At 45.3% G+C, this 17670-nt stretch overlaps 3 protein-coding genes across 5 annotated transcripts in view; all 3 read left to right on the top strand.

The window, feature by feature from the left end:
* The window catches only part of LOC132576561 (solute carrier organic anion transporter family member 1A2-like), an 83818-nt gene extending 68987 nt beyond the window's left edge, over nt 1-14831 (top strand). For both annotated transcript variants that reach the window (XM_060245817.1, XM_060245818.1), the window contains exons 11-15: nt 1602-1767; nt 4238-4422; nt 9700-9764; nt 12124-12241; nt 13727-14831. In XM_060245817.1, coding sequence (XP_060101800.1) covers nt 1602-1767; nt 4238-4422; nt 9700-9764; nt 12124-12241; nt 13727-13964 — 772 coding nt within the window. In that variant the 3' untranslated portion in view covers nt 13965-14831. The remainder of the gene's footprint in view (nt 1-1601; nt 1768-4237; nt 4423-9699; nt 9765-12123; nt 12242-13726) is intronic.
* The window catches only part of CALD1 (caldesmon 1), a 710639-nt gene that overhangs the window by 455418 nt on the left and 237551 nt on the right, over nt 1-17670 (top strand). The gene's annotated exons all lie outside the window — the stretch shown is intronic.
* Nucleotides 15129-17670, top strand: part of LOC132575757 (solute carrier organic anion transporter family member 1A2-like) — a 52833-nt gene continuing 50291 nt past the window's right edge. Inside the window, 1 exon segment of the mRNA XM_060244446.1 lies at nt 15129-15233. Coding sequence (XP_060100429.1) covers nt 15129-15233 — 105 coding nt within the window.

Consider the following 17670-nt stretch of genomic DNA (forward strand, 5'->3'; position numbering starts at 1 on the left):
CAGTAGATAACTGTTCTACTCCTTTCCCCCCATATGCTGGGTTTTTGTAGCAGTAATTCATTTGCATACTAGGCTACACCCCACTGATGTATCCAATCCTCCAAGAGCTTACAGGAGAGCCAGTTTGGCGTAGTGGTTAAGTGTGTGAACTCTTATCTGGGAGCACCGGGTTTGATTCCCCACTCCTCCACTTGCTCCTGCTAGCATGGCCTTGGGTCAGCCATAGCTCTGGCAGAGGTTGTCCTTGAAAGGGCAGCTGCTGTGAGAGCCCTCTCCAGCCCCACCCACCTCACAGGGTGTCTGTTGTGCGGGAGAAAGGTAAAGGAGATTGTGAGCTGCTCTGAGACTCCTTGGAGTGGAGGGCAGGATATAAATCCAATATCTTCTTCTTCCAATATCTTCTTCTTTTGTTATCTACTGATGGGGCAGATGGGGACTAGATCTGGATTCACCCTTTGGATTTTAGGGGTTTGCTTTTTCTGGATCCTTTTAGGAATGCCAGGTCCCCTCATCACCCAAGTGGGGGTATTTGGAGGGTGTTCCAGGATGTCCCTGACATGATGACAGCACCTGGAAGTGATGTCATCATGTCTGGGGCATTGCACGATGACCCTCTGGATTGTGGGCAAAACTCTATGGTAAAACCAGCTTCAAACCATAGAGTTTTGTCCTCAAAGCAGAACTCGTGGGCATTCAATGAAATTGCTGAGCAGTCGGGTTAAAATGGACCAAAGGAAGTATTTCTTCACCCAAAGGGTGAGTAACAAGTGGAATTCACTGCAAGCATAGCCAGCTTCAAGAGGGGATTGGATAAAAATATGGAGCAGAGGTCCATCAGTGGCTATTAGCCACAGTGTGTACGTATATATGTATATATTGGCCACTGTGTGACACAGAGTGTTGGAATGGATGGGCCATTGGCCTGATCCAACATGGCTTCTCTTATGTTCTTTTGGAGCTGCCATTTTATCCAGGGGAACTGATCTCTTTAATCTGAAGACCAGTTGTAATTCTGTCAAAATTCCAGGTGCCACTTGAAGTTTGGCAACCCTAATAAAGGCCTCCCAACTACCACAAAAGGATACAATCAAAAACATTGTTCCAGGCTTCTGTATAGTCTGTGTCCTTTTATTGTTGCTCGAGTTATGGGTGTGCTTTCAGGTATATCGAGGTTGCCAGCTCTGAGTTCACAAATACTTGGAATTGCTGGGGGTGGAGCCCATGGAGGGGAGGGCTTGGGAAGGGGAGGGACTTCAATGGGGAATATGCCCCGGGGTCTGCCTTCCAAAGTGGCCATTTTCTCCAGGTGAACTGATCACTGTCTTTGTTCTCTGAAGATCAGTTGCAATCCCAGGAGATCTCCAGCCATCACCTTGAGGTTGGCGACCCTGGGTATACCTGAGCCAAAATTATACTTGAAATTAGCTGGCAGGTCTTCAGGAGTCCCACAACACAAAAGTGCTCCATGTTTGGGCTGTAAAGTCATCCATTGAATTCCTCATAGGGACAAACAGTTCTTTGATTTTATTTTGTTGTCTCATGTATTCCTGATCACCTTTCTGAATTCCTCCCTGCCCCTGTACCCCCCACCCCCACCCCAGCATCGAACGTATCTCCTACTCGGAAACAAGCTTATTTGCAGAATGCAACAGTCACTGCGGGTGCTCGACCAAAGTGTGGGATCCGGTTTGTGGAGAAAATGGAATCGCATACGTTTCGGCATGCCTGGCTGGATGTGACGTGGTGAACGGAACTGGGAGAAATACAGTAAGGCCTTCATCTTGGACTGCACACAGCTGCCCTTCCATGAAGCTATCATACTTAGAATGGCTGAGAGCTGTTTATTCATTTGTTCATTCATTCATTCATTCATTCATTCACTCATTCACTCATGCATACATACAAATATTTATATCCCAGTTTTCTCCAACAAAAATCCAAAGCAGCTTACAAGGATAATACATAAGCTAGCCAATGCATGTCAAACAAACAAATCTCTCAAAACTAATGCATCACAGGATGGGCCTGGATTTATTGGCTAGTTTGATAGATCACAAGCTAGTTTGTTAGAAGTCACAGGCTGTGATTCATGGGGCCAAGAGCTCTTTGGCTCTTGCCCTTCAGCTTGTGCCCACTGGCTCATACCTCTGGCTATGTCCAAATGCCTGAGACAGGGACAGGAAAGATGTCACACAGCTGGCAAAGATGTCCCTCCTCTTATTCCATCCCCTCCTTCCTGCTAAAGAGCTCCTTGCTGTGCTCAAGCTTTTATCAGGCACCTGAGACAGGAAGACAAAAAATGAAGGAGGAAAATGTGATTGAGCCATAGTGAAGCCATGTCTGTGAAGGCCAAGTAAAGACCTGAGGGGAATGTTGGACCCAGTCTTGAGCCGGCACTGTTATCTGTACTTTTAGTTGAATACCGTTTTCACACACAGCTTACCTTGCAGTCACAATCCTGTTCCCTCCGCAGCATCTGTCGGATTTCCCACCATCTGCGCCGGAGTTACAGGAAGTGCCGCGGCTTTCACGTAGCAAACGTAAACTGGGTTTTAGCTGTTCACGTTTGCTACGCAAAATTTGCGGCACTTCCTGTAACTTCATCGCAGATGGTGGGAAATCCGACCAGACACTGCGGAGGGAACAGGATTGTGACTGCGAGGTAAGCTGTGTGCGAAAACGGTCGAAGTCTCCAAAAGCCTACATTTATTTATTTCATTAGATTTGTATCCTGCCCTCCCCTTATGGGCTCAGGGCAGCTAACAACATTTTAAAAACAACAATTCAGCTTAAAAAGAAGACAACATGATAAAACAACAATATAACAATTTACATAGCTATAGGCTGGTCATCCAAGATTTATTTACCATCGCTGCTATTGTTGCATTGGCACTCACATGCTACAACTCATATTACTACATACTACTATTACTACAACATTCTTCCCCTCAAAGGGCAAACTAACCTAAAGTAAGTTTTAACACAGATCTTGTTTTCTTAAACCATACCATGAGCAGTTTGTGTTGCACTCGTAGTGTACCATAGATAAAGTAGTAGTATTCTTATGTTAAGAAGGAAGTATTGACTCCTCCACTTGCACCTGCTGAGATGGCCTTGGGTAAGCCATAGCTTTCATAGAAGCTGTCCTTGAAAGAGCAGCTGCTATAAAAAGCACTCTCAGCCCCACCTACCTCACAGGGTGTTTGTTGGTGGGCGGGGGAAGGTAGAGGAGATTGTGACTGCTCTGAGACTCTGAGATTCAGAGTGCACGGCGGGATATAAATCCAAATCTTTTCTCTTGGTTTAGAGTTAGCGCAGTGCTGAGGAGGCATATGTTGATTGGTTATATGCTACTGCCTTTTTTGTGACTTAAATCTTGCTATAGCTACCAAAGGTGAGCGACGGAACAGTGTCAGTGAACAGGAACCGATGCTTTCCTTGTTTTCTCTTATTTTCTTTATGTTTTAAATATTTTATTTGGTATAAAGAGGGGTGGGGAAAGGAAGGAATAAAAGAAGTTTGCTATTAACATTTCTGCATTGTTCAAAAATAGGAAATTCATAAAAAGCATACAAAAAAGAAAATAAAAGAATTTTTTTCTTGTAAACATATGGTGCACCCAACTCCCAAGAGGCACATGTGGTGGGGGAAGATCCTATAAGAACATAAGAGAAGCCATGTTGGATCAGGCCAATGGCCCATCCAGTCCAACACTGTGTCACACACAGATCAACTGTACTGTCGATCCTGTCCCTGCATTTGCAATGCGATGCAAAAGCAGGGATAAAGCCCCCCCCCCACCAGCACCTCTTGAGAGACTCGCAAGAGGTGTACGGGAGAGACAGCTACTGGGCACCAAGTCACGCATTTGGCACCCTCAGAAGCCCAGCACCCTAGGAGAACACCTAGTTTGCCTAGTGGCAGGGCCAGCTCTCCATCCAAGTGCGAATTATGGCCAATCCTGCTTGGTTTCCCAGACCCAATGAGTTTAGACTGGTTTGGGCCATCCAGGTCAGGGGGCACAGAGTGCACAGGGTGCACCATTCCAAAATTTAATTACTTTCTTTGCCCAGGAATTCACATGTCCCTGTCCATTAGATTGGGGTGGGGTTTTCCAGCATCTGCCAATAGCTAAATGCAAGCTTTACAACCACAGGCTGTACTGTTGAGTATGTTACTCCCCTGACATTTCCACCCACATCTAGTCCTTACATGATTCCAAATGATCCTTTTGCAGGTATTTGAAAACTGCACCTGCATTCCGGCTTCGGGTTTTCCATTGGCAAACAGCTCAGCAGTGTTGGGCCAGTGCGGCCGAGAAGAGGCGTGTGACACCATGTTGCACTACTATTTGATTATGTCTTTGGTTTGCTGCTTAATTTATTCCACTGGAGCCATGCCGGGTTATATGGTCCTAATAAGGTATGCAGGCTAAAAATACCTGATTTTTAAATAACCAGTGAAATTGTCATGAGAAGCTGCATTTGTATTCTCCACTACTAGCTGAGTTTTATATTTGGGGGCAGATTTTTTCAATTTAAGAATTATCCAGGTTTTTATTGTGCATAATAATGGCTTGTGCATGAGTGGAGGGTTCTGCACACAGCTGCCCTTCCATGAAGCTATCATGCTTAGAGCGGCTGAGAGCTATCTGCTCATTAATTCATTCATTCATTCATAAAAAGGTAAAGGTAGTTCCCTGTGCAAGCACCAGTTGTTTTTGACTCTGGGGTGACGTTGCTTTCACGTTTTCACGGCAGACTTTTTATGGGGTGGTTTGCCATTGCCTTCCCCAGTCATCTACGCTTCCCCCCCAGCAAGCTGGGTACTCATTTTACCGACCTCGGAAGGATGGAAGGCTGAGTCAACATAAGCTAACCAATGCACGTGGGAGAGCATCTGTTTGGCATGTAGAAGGTCCCAGGTTCAATCCCCGGCATTTAGTTGAAAGGATCTGGCAGTATGTGATGGGGAAGTCCCCTGCTTGAGATGCTGGAGAGCCACTGCTAGTCTGAGTAGAGAATTCTGACTCTGAAGCACCAGTGGCTTGATTCATTATAAGGCAGCTTCATGTATTCATATGTTCATGAGATGATGATTTTTTAGTGCTCCTCCTTTGACACTATGGAGTAAGCAGTGGAGCTTTGGTCGTGCAGGAAAAAAGCCTTGCAATCACTCCCAGCTGTAGAGGAGAAAGAAGTGAGTCCAGTATAGCAGGGGTGGCCAACGGTAGCTCTCCAGATGTTTTTTGCCTACAACTCCCATCAGCCTCAGCCATTGGCCATGCTGGCTGGGGCTGATGGGAGTTGTAGGCAAAAAGCATCTGGAGAGCTACCACTGGACACCCCTGCAGTATAGGGTTGCCAATCCCCAGGTGGGTGGCAAAAGAAAACCCCAAAGGGTTCTGTGGCAATCAGCCTCACAAAGAAAAGACTTTTCAGAGTAGCTTAGAAAAATGCAAACATTCTATTATCACTCTCATACAAAATATTTCACAAGTCATACCCTGACAGACAAACACCCATACTTAGTGCAAAAGAAGGATGTGGATAAGTATGTAAACAGTCAAATCCTGGAAATATACAAAAAAAATCCTTCCACTTAAAGAGAATCCCCGGTCCAGTTCCTGAGGAGACCACGTGATGGTTAGAGTTCCACAACGTCCAGTTGTCTTGTATAATAGTCTTGAAACACAGAAAACACAGTGACGAGGTAGTACTTTTATCTTCCCTTGTTTCGATTGAAGCTTTGACCAGCTTTCTAACAATATCAGAGCATGGCAAGATTCCACAATTTTGGCACACAATTAAGTTTCAGTTTACAAGTCTTGATCGTGATTCTCTGTTTGGTTTGCACAATCTCCAGGTGGGGGCAGGGGATCCCCCAGTTTGGAGGCCCTCCCCCTGCTTCAGGTTTATCAGAAAGCAAGGGGAGGGGAGGGAAATGTCTGCTGGGTTCTCCATTATTCCCTATGGAGACTGATTCCCATAGGGCATAATAGAGAATTGATCTGCAGGTATCTGGGGCTCTAGAGGGAGCTGTTTTTTGAGGTAGAGGTGCCAAATTTTCAGCATAGAGTCCAGTGCCTATCCTCAAAACACTTCCCAAATTTCAAAAATATTGGACCAGGGGGTCCAATTCTATGAGCCCCCAAAGAAGGTGCCCCTATCCTCCATTATTTCCAATGTAGGGAAGGCATTTAAAAGGTGTGAGATCCCTTTAATGGTGATGGCCAGAACTCCCTTCAGAATTCAATCATGCTCATCACACCCTTACTCCTGGCTCCACCCCCAAAGTCTCCTGGCTTCACTCCCAAAGTCCATAGGTATTTCTTGAATTGGACTTGGCAACCCTAGTCCAGTAGCCAACCAACCATGACACAAATCTTTGTTTTCCTCCATTAAAGAACAGCAAGACTTCCAGGAAGATTGTTTCAGAGAGTATCCCTGTCATCTGCAATAGAAGAGCTAGATATGAACCAAGTAGCACTTTAGAGACCAAGGAGGTTTTCAGGGTCTATGCTTTCGAGAGTCAAGGCCTCCTTCATCTGGAGTAGTGGGACAGCAGTAGATCCATCCCTGTTATCCACATTTCATGTAGTTCTGAGGGAAAGTAGAACAGAGTAGGGTATTATCAGCATACTGATAACCTTGCACCAGGGCTTTTTTTGTAGCAGGAACTCCTTTCCATATTAGGCCACACACCCCTGATGTAGCCAATCCTCCTGGAGCTTCCAGTAGGCCCTTTACTAAGAGCCCTGTAAGCTCTTGGGGGATTGGCTACATCAGGGAGAGATATGGCCTAATATTTGGAAGGGGTAGCAAATTTTTAAGCTGTATGCCAGTTGCCTCCTCACCATCTAGAAGCAGAAGGGTGCAAGCAAGATGCCTTGGCATGTGAAACCGCCAACCACCCCGCCCCCCCTCCAAGCCACTTCTGGCTTTTCCCCCCTTAAAAACTGTCCGGAGCTCTTGAGTGCATGAGTGCTTGAATGCTTAACTTGTTTGGGGGAGGGGGGGAGGTAAGAGTGGTCCGACTTCTGAGGTGTCCTGCCGTTGGATCACACCAAGCCACTTGCATACGGGATAGGGTTGCCAATCCCCAGGTGGGGGCAGGGGATCCCTCGGTTTGGAGACCCTCCCCCCACTTTAGGGTCGTCAGAAAGCGGGGGGAGGGGAGGGAAATGTCTGCTGGGTTCTCCATTATTCCCTATGGAGACTGATTCCCATAGGGCATAATAGAGAATTGATCTGCAGGTATCTGGGGCTCTAGAGGGAGCTGTTTTTTGAGGTAGAGGTGCCAAATTTTCAGCATAGAGTCCAGTGCCTATCCTCAAAACACTTCCCAAATTTCAAAAATATTGGACCAGGGGGTCCAATTCTATGAGCCCCCAAAGAAGGTGCCCCTATCCTCCATTATTTCCAATGTAGGGAAGGCATTTAAAAGGTGTGAGATCCCTTTAATGGTGATGGCCAGAACTCCCTTCAGAATTCAATCATGCTCATCACACCCTTACTCCTGGCTCCACCCCCAAAGTCTCCTGGCTTCACTCCCAAAGTCCATAGGTATTTCTTGAATTGGACTTGGCAACCCTAGTCCAGTAGCCAACCAACCATGACACAAATCTTTGTTTTCCTCCATTAAAGAACAGCAAGACTTCCAGGAAGATTGTTTCAGAGAGTATCCCTGTCATCTGCAATAGAAGAGCTAGATATGAACCAAGTAGCACTTTAGAGACCAAGGAGGTTTTCAGGGTCTATGCTTTCGAGAGTCAAGGCCTCCTTCATCTGGAGTAGTGGGACAGCAGTAGATCCATCCCTGTTATCCACATTTCATGTAGTTCTGAGGGAAAGTAGAACAGAGTAGGGTATTATCAGCATACTGATAACCTTGCACCAGGGCTTTTTTTGTAGCAGGAACTCCTTTCCATATTAGGCCACACACCCCTGATGTAGCCAATCCTCCTGGAGCTTCCAGTAGGCCCTTTACTAAGAGCCCTGTAAGCTCTTGGGGGATTGGCTACATCAGGGAGAGATATGGCCTAATATTTGGAAGGGGTAGCAAATTTTTAAGCTGTATGCCAGTTGCCTCCTCACCATCTAGAAGCAGAAGGGTGCAAGCAAGATGCCTTGGCATGTGAAACCGCCAACCACCCCGCCCCCCCTCCAAGCCACTTCTGGCTTTTCCCCCCTTAAAAACTGTCCGGAGCTCTTGAGTGCATGAGTGCTTGAATGCTTAACTTGTTTGGGGGAGGGGGGGAGGTAAGAGTGGTCCGACTTCTGAGGTGTCCTGCCGTTGGATCACACCAAGCCACTTGCATACGGGATAGGGTTGCCAATCCCCAGGTGGGGGCAGGGGATCCCTCGGTTTGGAGACCCTCCCCCCACTTTAGGGTCGTCAGAAAGCGGGGGGAGGGGAGGGAAATGTCTGCTGGGAACTCTATTTTTCCCTATAGAGATTTATTCCCATAGAAAATCATGGAGAATTGATCCGCGGATATCTGGGGCTCTGGGGGGGCTGTTTTTTGGGGTAGAGGCACCAAATTTTCAGTATAGCATCTAGTGCCTCTCCCCAAAATACCCCCCCCCCCCCAAGTTTCAAAAAGATTGAACCGGGGGTCCAATTCTATGAGCCCCAAAAGAAGGTGCCCCTGTCTTTCATTATTTCCTATGGAAGGAAGGAATTGAAACGGTGTGCCGTCCCTTTAAATGTGATGGCCAGAACTCCCTTTGGAGTTCAATTATGCTTGTCACAGCCTTGATCTTGGCTCCATCCCTAATGTCTCCTGGCTTCACCCCCAAAGTCTCCTGGTTCCACCCCCAAAGTCCCCGGATACGGGATAGGGCAACCCTAATACGGGATAGGGCAACCTCTCTGGGGAGTGTGTGGAGGCTTCAGGATGGCTTTTTTTGAGCCAGCCTGATTCAGGATGCCTCCCATCTGCCCCAGAATGCCATCTGTTATCAGCCATATTGTAGCACTTATTTTTTCAAAAATGTTCACCTTCCTGTCCAGATGAATTGCGTGGAATACATTCTTTCTAGAAAAACCATACTGCACAAAAAGATGCACTGAGGCTGGGGGAAGTCTAGAAAGTGGATAAATTACAGGACAATGGCATGTGGATGCTAAAAAAAAGAAAAATTGCCCTTTGGACACCATTGTGGAGAAAAACCTCCATGTGGATGCCACTCTAGTTAGAGAGCCAGGATTGAATGTGGGGACTTGTTGAGTGTTCATGCTAGGGTTGCCAAATCCCCTGCATTCTCCAGCAGGGGATTTTTTAATGCGCATGATGCAATGTTGTCACCTGGAAGTGACGTCATCGTGCCGGTGCCATCGCTCACAGCTGCTCTAGGCATTTCCGGGAAAACTTTATGGTTTTTCCAGATACTCTAGCCATTTGGGAGGGAAAAACGCAATGTGGGCTGGTGGGTTGGGAACCTCTCGGGTGGGGGGACCCCCACCTGGACCAGGGACTTGGCAGCCCTAGTGTTCATGCTGTGGCCAACCTGGGTTTGCCACTGGGTAAGGTATGAAACAGCATTCCAAAGATAATTACTTTATAAACAGATGCACATAAACATACGGTTGCACAACTGCCTTAATTGTAAGCAGCTCAAGAGCAATCGGATGCAAACAGCCAAGGGAAACAAATACTTCATCTATTGATTAATATGAAATGTTCTTATTACCTAGGTCTCTAAAGCCAGAGGAGAAATCATTTGGGGTAGGACTCCATGCCCTGGCAGAAAGAGTGTTTGGTAAGTCACATTTACATCCCAATCAGAAACAGAGCATTCCTTGATCTCTGAGAATTGACTCCGGAAGTAGTGGGACTGAGGCATTAGGAACCTTCCTTTGTTCTATTTTTTTTAAAATAGCTGCATTTTTTTAAAAATTGCTGCATTGAGATGGCCTTCGCCTAATATTGTATCAAGATAGATCCGCTGTAGACGTATTCACCAGTAAATTTATTAAAGACCTATAATTATAGTACCAAAAATGTTAATTTTAATAAATGTGGGTTTAAATGGTTTTATAATGTAATATTATTGAATTGTATGATTTTATTGTATATTGAATTCATGTTGTAAGCCACCCTGAGCCTGCTTCGGCGGGGAGGGTGGGATATAAATAAAATGTATTATTATTATTACTATTTTGTACAGAATGTTGGGATGCTGCTTACCAGCTTCCAGTAGACGGTGCCCACCAATCCTCCCCATTACCTGCCATTGCTCCAGTGAGCAGTAGAAGGAAACATGCAACATCATTTCTGTTCAAAAGAAACAAGAAGTGACATCACCATTTTGTGATGTTGCTCTAGGAATCCCTCATATCTTTGTGGTAAAAACTACAGAGAGGGACGGGATTCCTAGAGTGTTGCTACAATGCAGTGATATCACCTGCTGCATTTTCAGTCAGAAATGCTGCAGTAGTATAGTTCAGTGTCATTTTTATCTTATGTAATTTTTATAAAATGTTTAATTCTGTCATTTCATTGGCACCTTGCATGTAAGAATATAAGAGCCCCTTTGGATCAGCGCAGTGATCCATCTAATCCAGCATCCAGTCTTACATAGTAGCCAACCAGTTCCTCTGGAGGGCCAACAACAGGACATAGACAGCAAGGCCTTCCCCTAATGTTGCCTTTTGACAGTGAGGCTCAAAGACTGACTGCCTCTGAATGTGGAGGCTCCCCTCAGTCACCAGAGCTAGTTGCCACTGATAGACCTATCCTCTGTGAACCTATCTAACCGCCTTTTAAAGTTGTTTACGGCCATCGCTGCTAGCAGAGAATTCCACGGTTTAATCACTCTCTTTATGAAGTAGTATTTCCTTTCATCTGTCCTGAATCTACTGCACATTATTGGATGCCATCAAATTTTAATATTTTGGGGAGAAAAAGTTGAGATGGTGTATGTCATGTTGTAAAGTTGTAATGTAAATGATCAAGCACTGATTCAAAAACAACAACATCAGTGTGATTTGTATTTTATACCAGGCATTTGTCTGTGTGAAGGAGGCTTCCTTTTTCCTAGGGTCCAAATTCACTCTGGGGAAACCAAACATAAGACAGAAACCTCTCTTTCAGCACTCAGCATAAGAGAAGTGGGAAACGGAGAATGGTGCACAAGCTTCTAATAATGGGATGTTTAAAGCACAATGGTGAAGATTTGAGGCAGGCTTGGAATGAAAGCATGCTGAAATGTAGGAGAATAGTCAGGAACAGTTTGTTGGGTGAAACATCAGAATACATTTATGCAGGGCTTTTTTGGTAGAAAAAGCCCAGCAGGAAGATATTTGCATATTAGGCCACACCCGCTGACACCAAGCCCGTTGGAACTGCATTCCTGTGCATTTCTGCTCAAAAAAGCCCTGCATTTATGCATCAAGAAATGTATTCAGCATGCCTGTAGCATCAAATACCAGAGTTCCTATAATAGATGCAAGACAGTTCTATCGCTATACATGAGTCTTTGTAGAATGGGTGGGATATAAATCTAACATATAAACAAACAAACAAATATAACTCAAGGTATAGAGAGATGGCTTGTGTGTGAGAGAAAGCAGCAAGAAGAGTTGAAAAGGCTATTACCATATTGTGTATGGGAAAGTCATCTGAGGTACAATGCATCTAGAGGATGGAGATCCAGGGGCAGGGCTTTTTTTGGTAGCAGGAACTCCTTTGCATATTAGGCCACACATCCCTGATGTAGCCAATCCTCCTGGAGCTTACAGTAGGCCCTGTAATAAGAGCCCTGTAAGCTCTTGAAGGATTGGTTACATCAGAGATGTGTGGCCTAATATGCAAAGGACTTCTTCCTATTAAAAAGCCCTGTCCGAGGGGATCTTGGACCTAAACAGACTGGGAGGTTTAGAGCTCTGGGAGTATTGGTGGGGAGCCAAGTGAGAACTGGAGGAGAAGTTTAGGCAATAATCTGAAGAAGGCATGTGAAGAAGGATGGGATGACGTAAGTAACTCACAGTGTGTGTATCTAAAAGAAGAAAAGAGCATATCCGATCATGGCATAAACATGCAGTTACAGGGGCTTTGATATCAGTTATCTTAAGCAGAAGAACAAAAGCACTAAAAACAATCCTTCCTGTGCCATATAGCTGGAATTCCATCACCCATTTATTTTGGAACTATGATTGATACCACCTGCTTGAAATGGGGGACAAAGAGCTGTGGGGGAGAAGGAGCATGCCGAATGTACAATTCTGACACATACAGGTACCAGAGTTCTACTACTTCTTCTAATGCTTTACAAAAAAGTCTTGATACTACACAATAGGGATGGGCATGACCCACAGTTTTGTGGTTCGGTTTGTAGTTTGTGGCTGAACCATGTATGGAACCATGAAACCATATGAATGGAGAGGTTGGTTTGCAAACCAATTCGGTTCATATCAGTTGTGAGTCATTTAAAGTTCAAATCCTTGTTTTCTGCTCCCCACAGCTTTTCCCAAGGAGCAGAAAGTGGGATTTAAATAGCTCTGAGATTTTTAACCTCCTGCTTTCTCCTACCCATAAAAAGTCATGGAGAGTAGAAAGCAGGAGGGGGGGGGCTTTAAATCATACAGCTGAGCATCAGGGCTGTTTTTCATGAACTGCATAAAAATTCATGACAGGTCTTCAGATCATGAACATTGCTTTGAGTTCATTTTAGCCAATTTAGTTCATCAGCTGGTTTGTGCCCAGTCCCTTCAACAGAGCAAAGTCCGTAACCTTTTTGAGCCTGAAGGTACCTTTGGAATTCTGACACAATGTGGTGGGTTCCTTCACAAAATGTCTGCAGGAGTAGGCAGAACCAACCAGCCACAAAATGGCTGCCGCAGGAGGCAAAGCCAATCACAATATATAGTGAGTTTATAAATTCCCCTAATAGTAAGTCTCTAACATTTCAGGCAGAAGCTCTGATTAACAAGTTGCCTTTTAAAAGAAATACATTGCTTTAAAAATATTTTCCTGTATACACAGAACACACCTTCATGCAGGCAGTGAAGATATTTGTGATGTGGTGACAGCTGCTGCCTAAGCACTTTTTTAAAAAAAGAAAAGAAAACTGCACAGCCAATCAGATCCCCAGTGGCCAATCAGAACCCCTGCTGGTCAAAAGCCCCACCTACTTTCTAAACCCCCCCCCCCAAACCTTAACCTGGAAAAGGTGTTGGTGGGAGCCATGGCACCCATGCGCACCCTGCTGGGGAGCCCTGCTGTAGAGCTCAGGAGTAACTGCACATTACATGTGACAGTATACTTCATGCCTTTCAAAAGGACTGAACACAAAATGGAGAGGCGGAGGGGTGGGGCAGTGACAACATGATGGTTTCCCGTGTTCTTTCTGCTGCTGCTTCCACGACAGATCCATCTTTGTCTAACCACAACACCACACTGGGTCTGAAACAAACCTCTGGGTGTGAGGCACTTGAATGTTTTGTCAGATACCGCCTATACTGGACTGAAATAGCGCTATAGAATGGTTTTAAAGTTGATATGTAAATTATGGTTTTATATGTTTTATTGGATTGATTGTTTTTATAATGTTGTAAGCCGCCCTGAGTCCGCTTGCGGAAAGGGCGGGATATAAATGGAAAGTAATAATAAATAAATATATATATACATACATACATACATACATACATACATAAAGGGAAGTTATTGGAGAAAGCAGAATTTTGGCGATTCGTGGTTAATGCCGTTCCAACTGTATTCCAGACTGCTGTACCTGACTGTGCCTGCTATTCTCCGTGGGGTATCCTACATCCCTTGCGTGTGCATACTCTTGATTTTAAGGAGACAGCCTAAGAGCAGAAAAACTGGAAACCTAGAGATTGAAGCCAAAGAAGAGGAAAATGGAGCAGCCGAACAGAAGGAGGCACCAAACACCCCAAAATGTACAAATTTGCACCTAGAAGTAATTGATAGTGTAAGCAAGGACTTCAGTAAAGACTAGGTGCATTTCAAGTGAAGTTGATAATCGTCATTTTAAGATGGGATGAAAAGAACGGAAATTTCTTACAGGTACTCTCTCTGTCTCGATGGATTCAAAGTGCAAAACATGAGGTTCCACAGTTTGGTGTAGTGGTTAAGTGTGCGGACTCTTATCTGGGAAAACCGGGTTTGATTCCCCACTCCTCCACTTGCACCTGCTAGCATGGCCTTGGGTCAGCCATAGCTCTGGCAGCTGCTGTGAGAGCCCTCTCCAGCCCCACCCACCTCACAGGGTGTCTGTTGTGGGGGAGGAAGGTAAAGGAGATTGTGAGCTGCTCTCAGACTCTTCGGAGTGGAGGGCGGGATATAAATCCAATATCTTCTTCTATTTACTGGTGATCAATAGCAGCTTGAACCGGCTTAGTTTCACCTGTGTTATAACTTGAGTATCTCACCTGTTACAGTCTTCCCAGAATGCCTATGGCAAGTAGCAGTGGTTGACAGATGCTGTCAGGTCTCCATCACAAAGGTTGTTTGTGTATTTGTGTTTATTTCAATGCACCATCTTGTAGGTCAGTTTTCCTTTTGCATTTCTACTGTCTGTATAAGGCTTTTGCTATTAATGTAAACGAGTGTCATCTACTGCCAAAGAGAATTGCCTGGCAGTCTGAAAAGTCCCCTGCAATTTATAGATTGCAGAACCAAGGAATATACTGAATACAGCTGCCCCATCACCACAGTTTGTCCCCCAGCTGCAAACTCAGAGGTCTCAAACATGACACTTGCTCTCAACTTTCCACCGGTAATTATAATAATGCTAGCCTACCTTACAGGGCTGTTGTAAGGGTTTTGGACATAATACAAATAAAATGGCTTGAATACTAAGAAAGTTAGACGTAAATGCAAAATGTCATCCATATACAAGTGTGACATGAACTAAACATGCCCTATATTGGTATATAAAAAGGTAAAGGTAGTCCCCTGTGCAAGCACCAGTCGTTTCCAACGCTGGGGTCATGTTGCATCACGGCATTTTCACAAACTGTTAATGTGGTGTCATCTCTGCAACAAATCACACCAGTGAATATTCTCTACAAAAAGTCTGAAAGCAGCTTTCCTCACGAGTGAAGAGATCTGATAAATATCTTGGGCAAACAACTTTTTCACTTTAATACTATCTTACACAATGATCATCTTTCTTTGTCTCATCTTAACACCAACCCCTCTGACGTACCGTGTGGGAGGTTTTGGAATCTTCCATATAAAGATGGTCTTTGCCCTTGTGGCCAGGGTAAAATCGATACCTTATCTCATAAAATACTGGAATGCTCTTTTTAAAAGCTGTTCTCAAGAATCACTGGATTTTACCTGTTTTATCACAATGATTGTTTAATAACATTCAAAAGGATGTTGTTCCCTATCTGATGCCTGACAGTGATCCAAATATAACCTTATCAGTTGCTGAATCCCTGTCGATCATATTTTTCCTTTCGCAACAAATTCAATACTCATCTAGTCATTGCTCAAGAAGATCGATTGATCAGAGGAGCTCTGGAAAAGAAAGATTTAAAATGACAATTTTTCTCTTACTGGAAATGTTTGACTGAGTGATATTGACATATATATCAATGTACACCTGTATCAAACTGCTTATATCAAAATAGTTTCAGAGGGTAGCCATGCTGGTCTGTTGTAGAACAGCTTGAGTCAAGTCCAGGAGCAAATTAAAGAAGAAGATGAAGAGGAGGAGGAGGTTGGCTTTATATCGTGCCCTTCACTCAGAGTCTCAGAAGAGGAGGGATGGTGGCTCAGTGGTAGAGCATCTGCTTGGTCCCAGGTTCAATCCCTGGCATCTCCAAAAAAGGGTCCAGGCAAATAGGTGTGAAAAACCTCAGCTTGAGACCCTGGAGAGCCGCTGCGAGTCTGAGAAGACAATACTGACTTTGATGGACCAAAGGTCTGATTCAGTATAAGGCAGCTTCATATTCCATATGTCCAGGAGGAGGTTGGGTTTATACCCTGCCCTTCACTCAGAGTCTCAGAGGAGGAGGAGGTTGGCTTTATACTCCGCCCTTCACTCAGAGTCTCGGAGGAGGAGGTTGGGTTTATACCCTGCCATTCATTCAGAGTCTCAGAAGAGGAGGAGGTTGGCTTTATACCCCGCCCTTCACTCAGAGTCTCAGAGGAGGAGAAGGTTGGCTTTATACCCCGCCTTCACTCAGAGGAGGAGGAGGTTGGCTTTATACACTGCCGCTCACTCAGAGTCTTAGAGGAGGAGGATAAGGTTGGCTTTATACCCTGCCCTTCACTCAGAGTCTCAGAGGAGGAGGAGGTTGGGTTTATACTCTGCCATCCACTCAGTGTCTCAGAGGAGGAGAAGGAGGTTGGCTTTATACCCCACCCTTCCCTCAGAGTCTCAGAGGAGAAGGAGGTTGGCTTTATACCCCACCCTTCACTCAGAGTCTCAGAAGAGGAGGAGGTTGGCTTTATAACCCGCCCTTCACTCAGAGTGGTTTACCATCTCCTTGACTTCCTCCCCACCATAACAGACACCCTGGGATGTAGGTGGGGCTGAGAGAGCTCTGAGAGAACTGCTTTTAAGTAGAACAGCTCTGTGGCTAACTCAAGCAGTAGCTGCATGTGGAGGAGGAGTGCGGAATCAAACTTCGTTCTCCCAGATCTGAGTCTATGCAGTTAACCACTCCCCAAGCTGGCTTTTGGGGGGTCAAGATTTTGAGAATTAAAACTCCTTTCCTCTGACAAAGGGAGCTTTGACTCTCGAAAGCTTATACCCCCAGAATCTTGTTGGTCTCTAAGGTCGTTCTGGCCTGCAACCTTCCAACTTACACATGTTACAGTTACAAACATTCAGAATTTACACATCAATAACAGGAACACATCAGGCAAAGTGCCAACATAGAACTTACAGAGGTGCTGAACTAGGTCTTTTTTTTCTGGGGGAACATGGTAGGACAGAGTTCTGGAACCTCTTTGTGGGGACAAAATTATCAAAAAATGTTTAAAAGTTCATGAGGGGCACCTGTGTATTTCTCCTAGGGTTGCCAGATCTTACCTGGCTCGGGGGTGGGGGGTGGGGTTTCCCAGGGCCAGTGCTACTGAGTCTGCAAGGTAGGTGGCTGCCTGGAGTGCCATCTGGTAACAGGGCAGTTCCTGCAGGCCTACCTCGGGCTCCTGCATGCTGCCCACACACCCGCTCTCACTGCTGTACCGCTTGTTTTAGCAGAGGCTGTTTTGCCCCCAGTTTTGCATTGCGTGGGAGAGCATCTGACCTGGGTCTCTTCATCACCTTCTTCCTCCTCTTCCCCACTGCCCCCACTCCACCCTGGGCCACAATTGTTGTCCACCAGGAATCAATCCACAAATTGGCCAGCAACTCCTCCGCCGGGGAGCTGAGCAGGGCTGAAGCAGTGAAACAATCAAGAAGGAGATAGCATGTGTACGTTTGGGGCGTGTATTTTGGGTTCAGAGGCTCTATTTTTAGCTCCATTGATGGCTTGGTGCAGAAAACAAACGTGGGAGTCTTGCTGCACTTCAAAGGCAACTTGCCCTCTTCCAATTGCATCTCTTCAAATTTAAGTGGTTTGTGTTTGATGTAGAGGCTGAAGCATTTGCTTTGTTCAAACCACTCCTATGCATGATTCTCATTTGGGTTGCTTAATCCCTGGTTGGGGGCAGGGGATTCCCCGGTTTGGAGGCCCTCCCCCCTC

Source organism: Heteronotia binoei, chromosome 8 (assembly GCF_032191835.1).
Source record: "Heteronotia binoei isolate CCM8104 ecotype False Entrance Well chromosome 8, APGP_CSIRO_Hbin_v1, whole genome shotgun sequence".
NCBI lineage: Eukaryota > Metazoa > Chordata > Lepidosauria > Squamata > Gekkonidae > Heteronotia > Heteronotia binoei.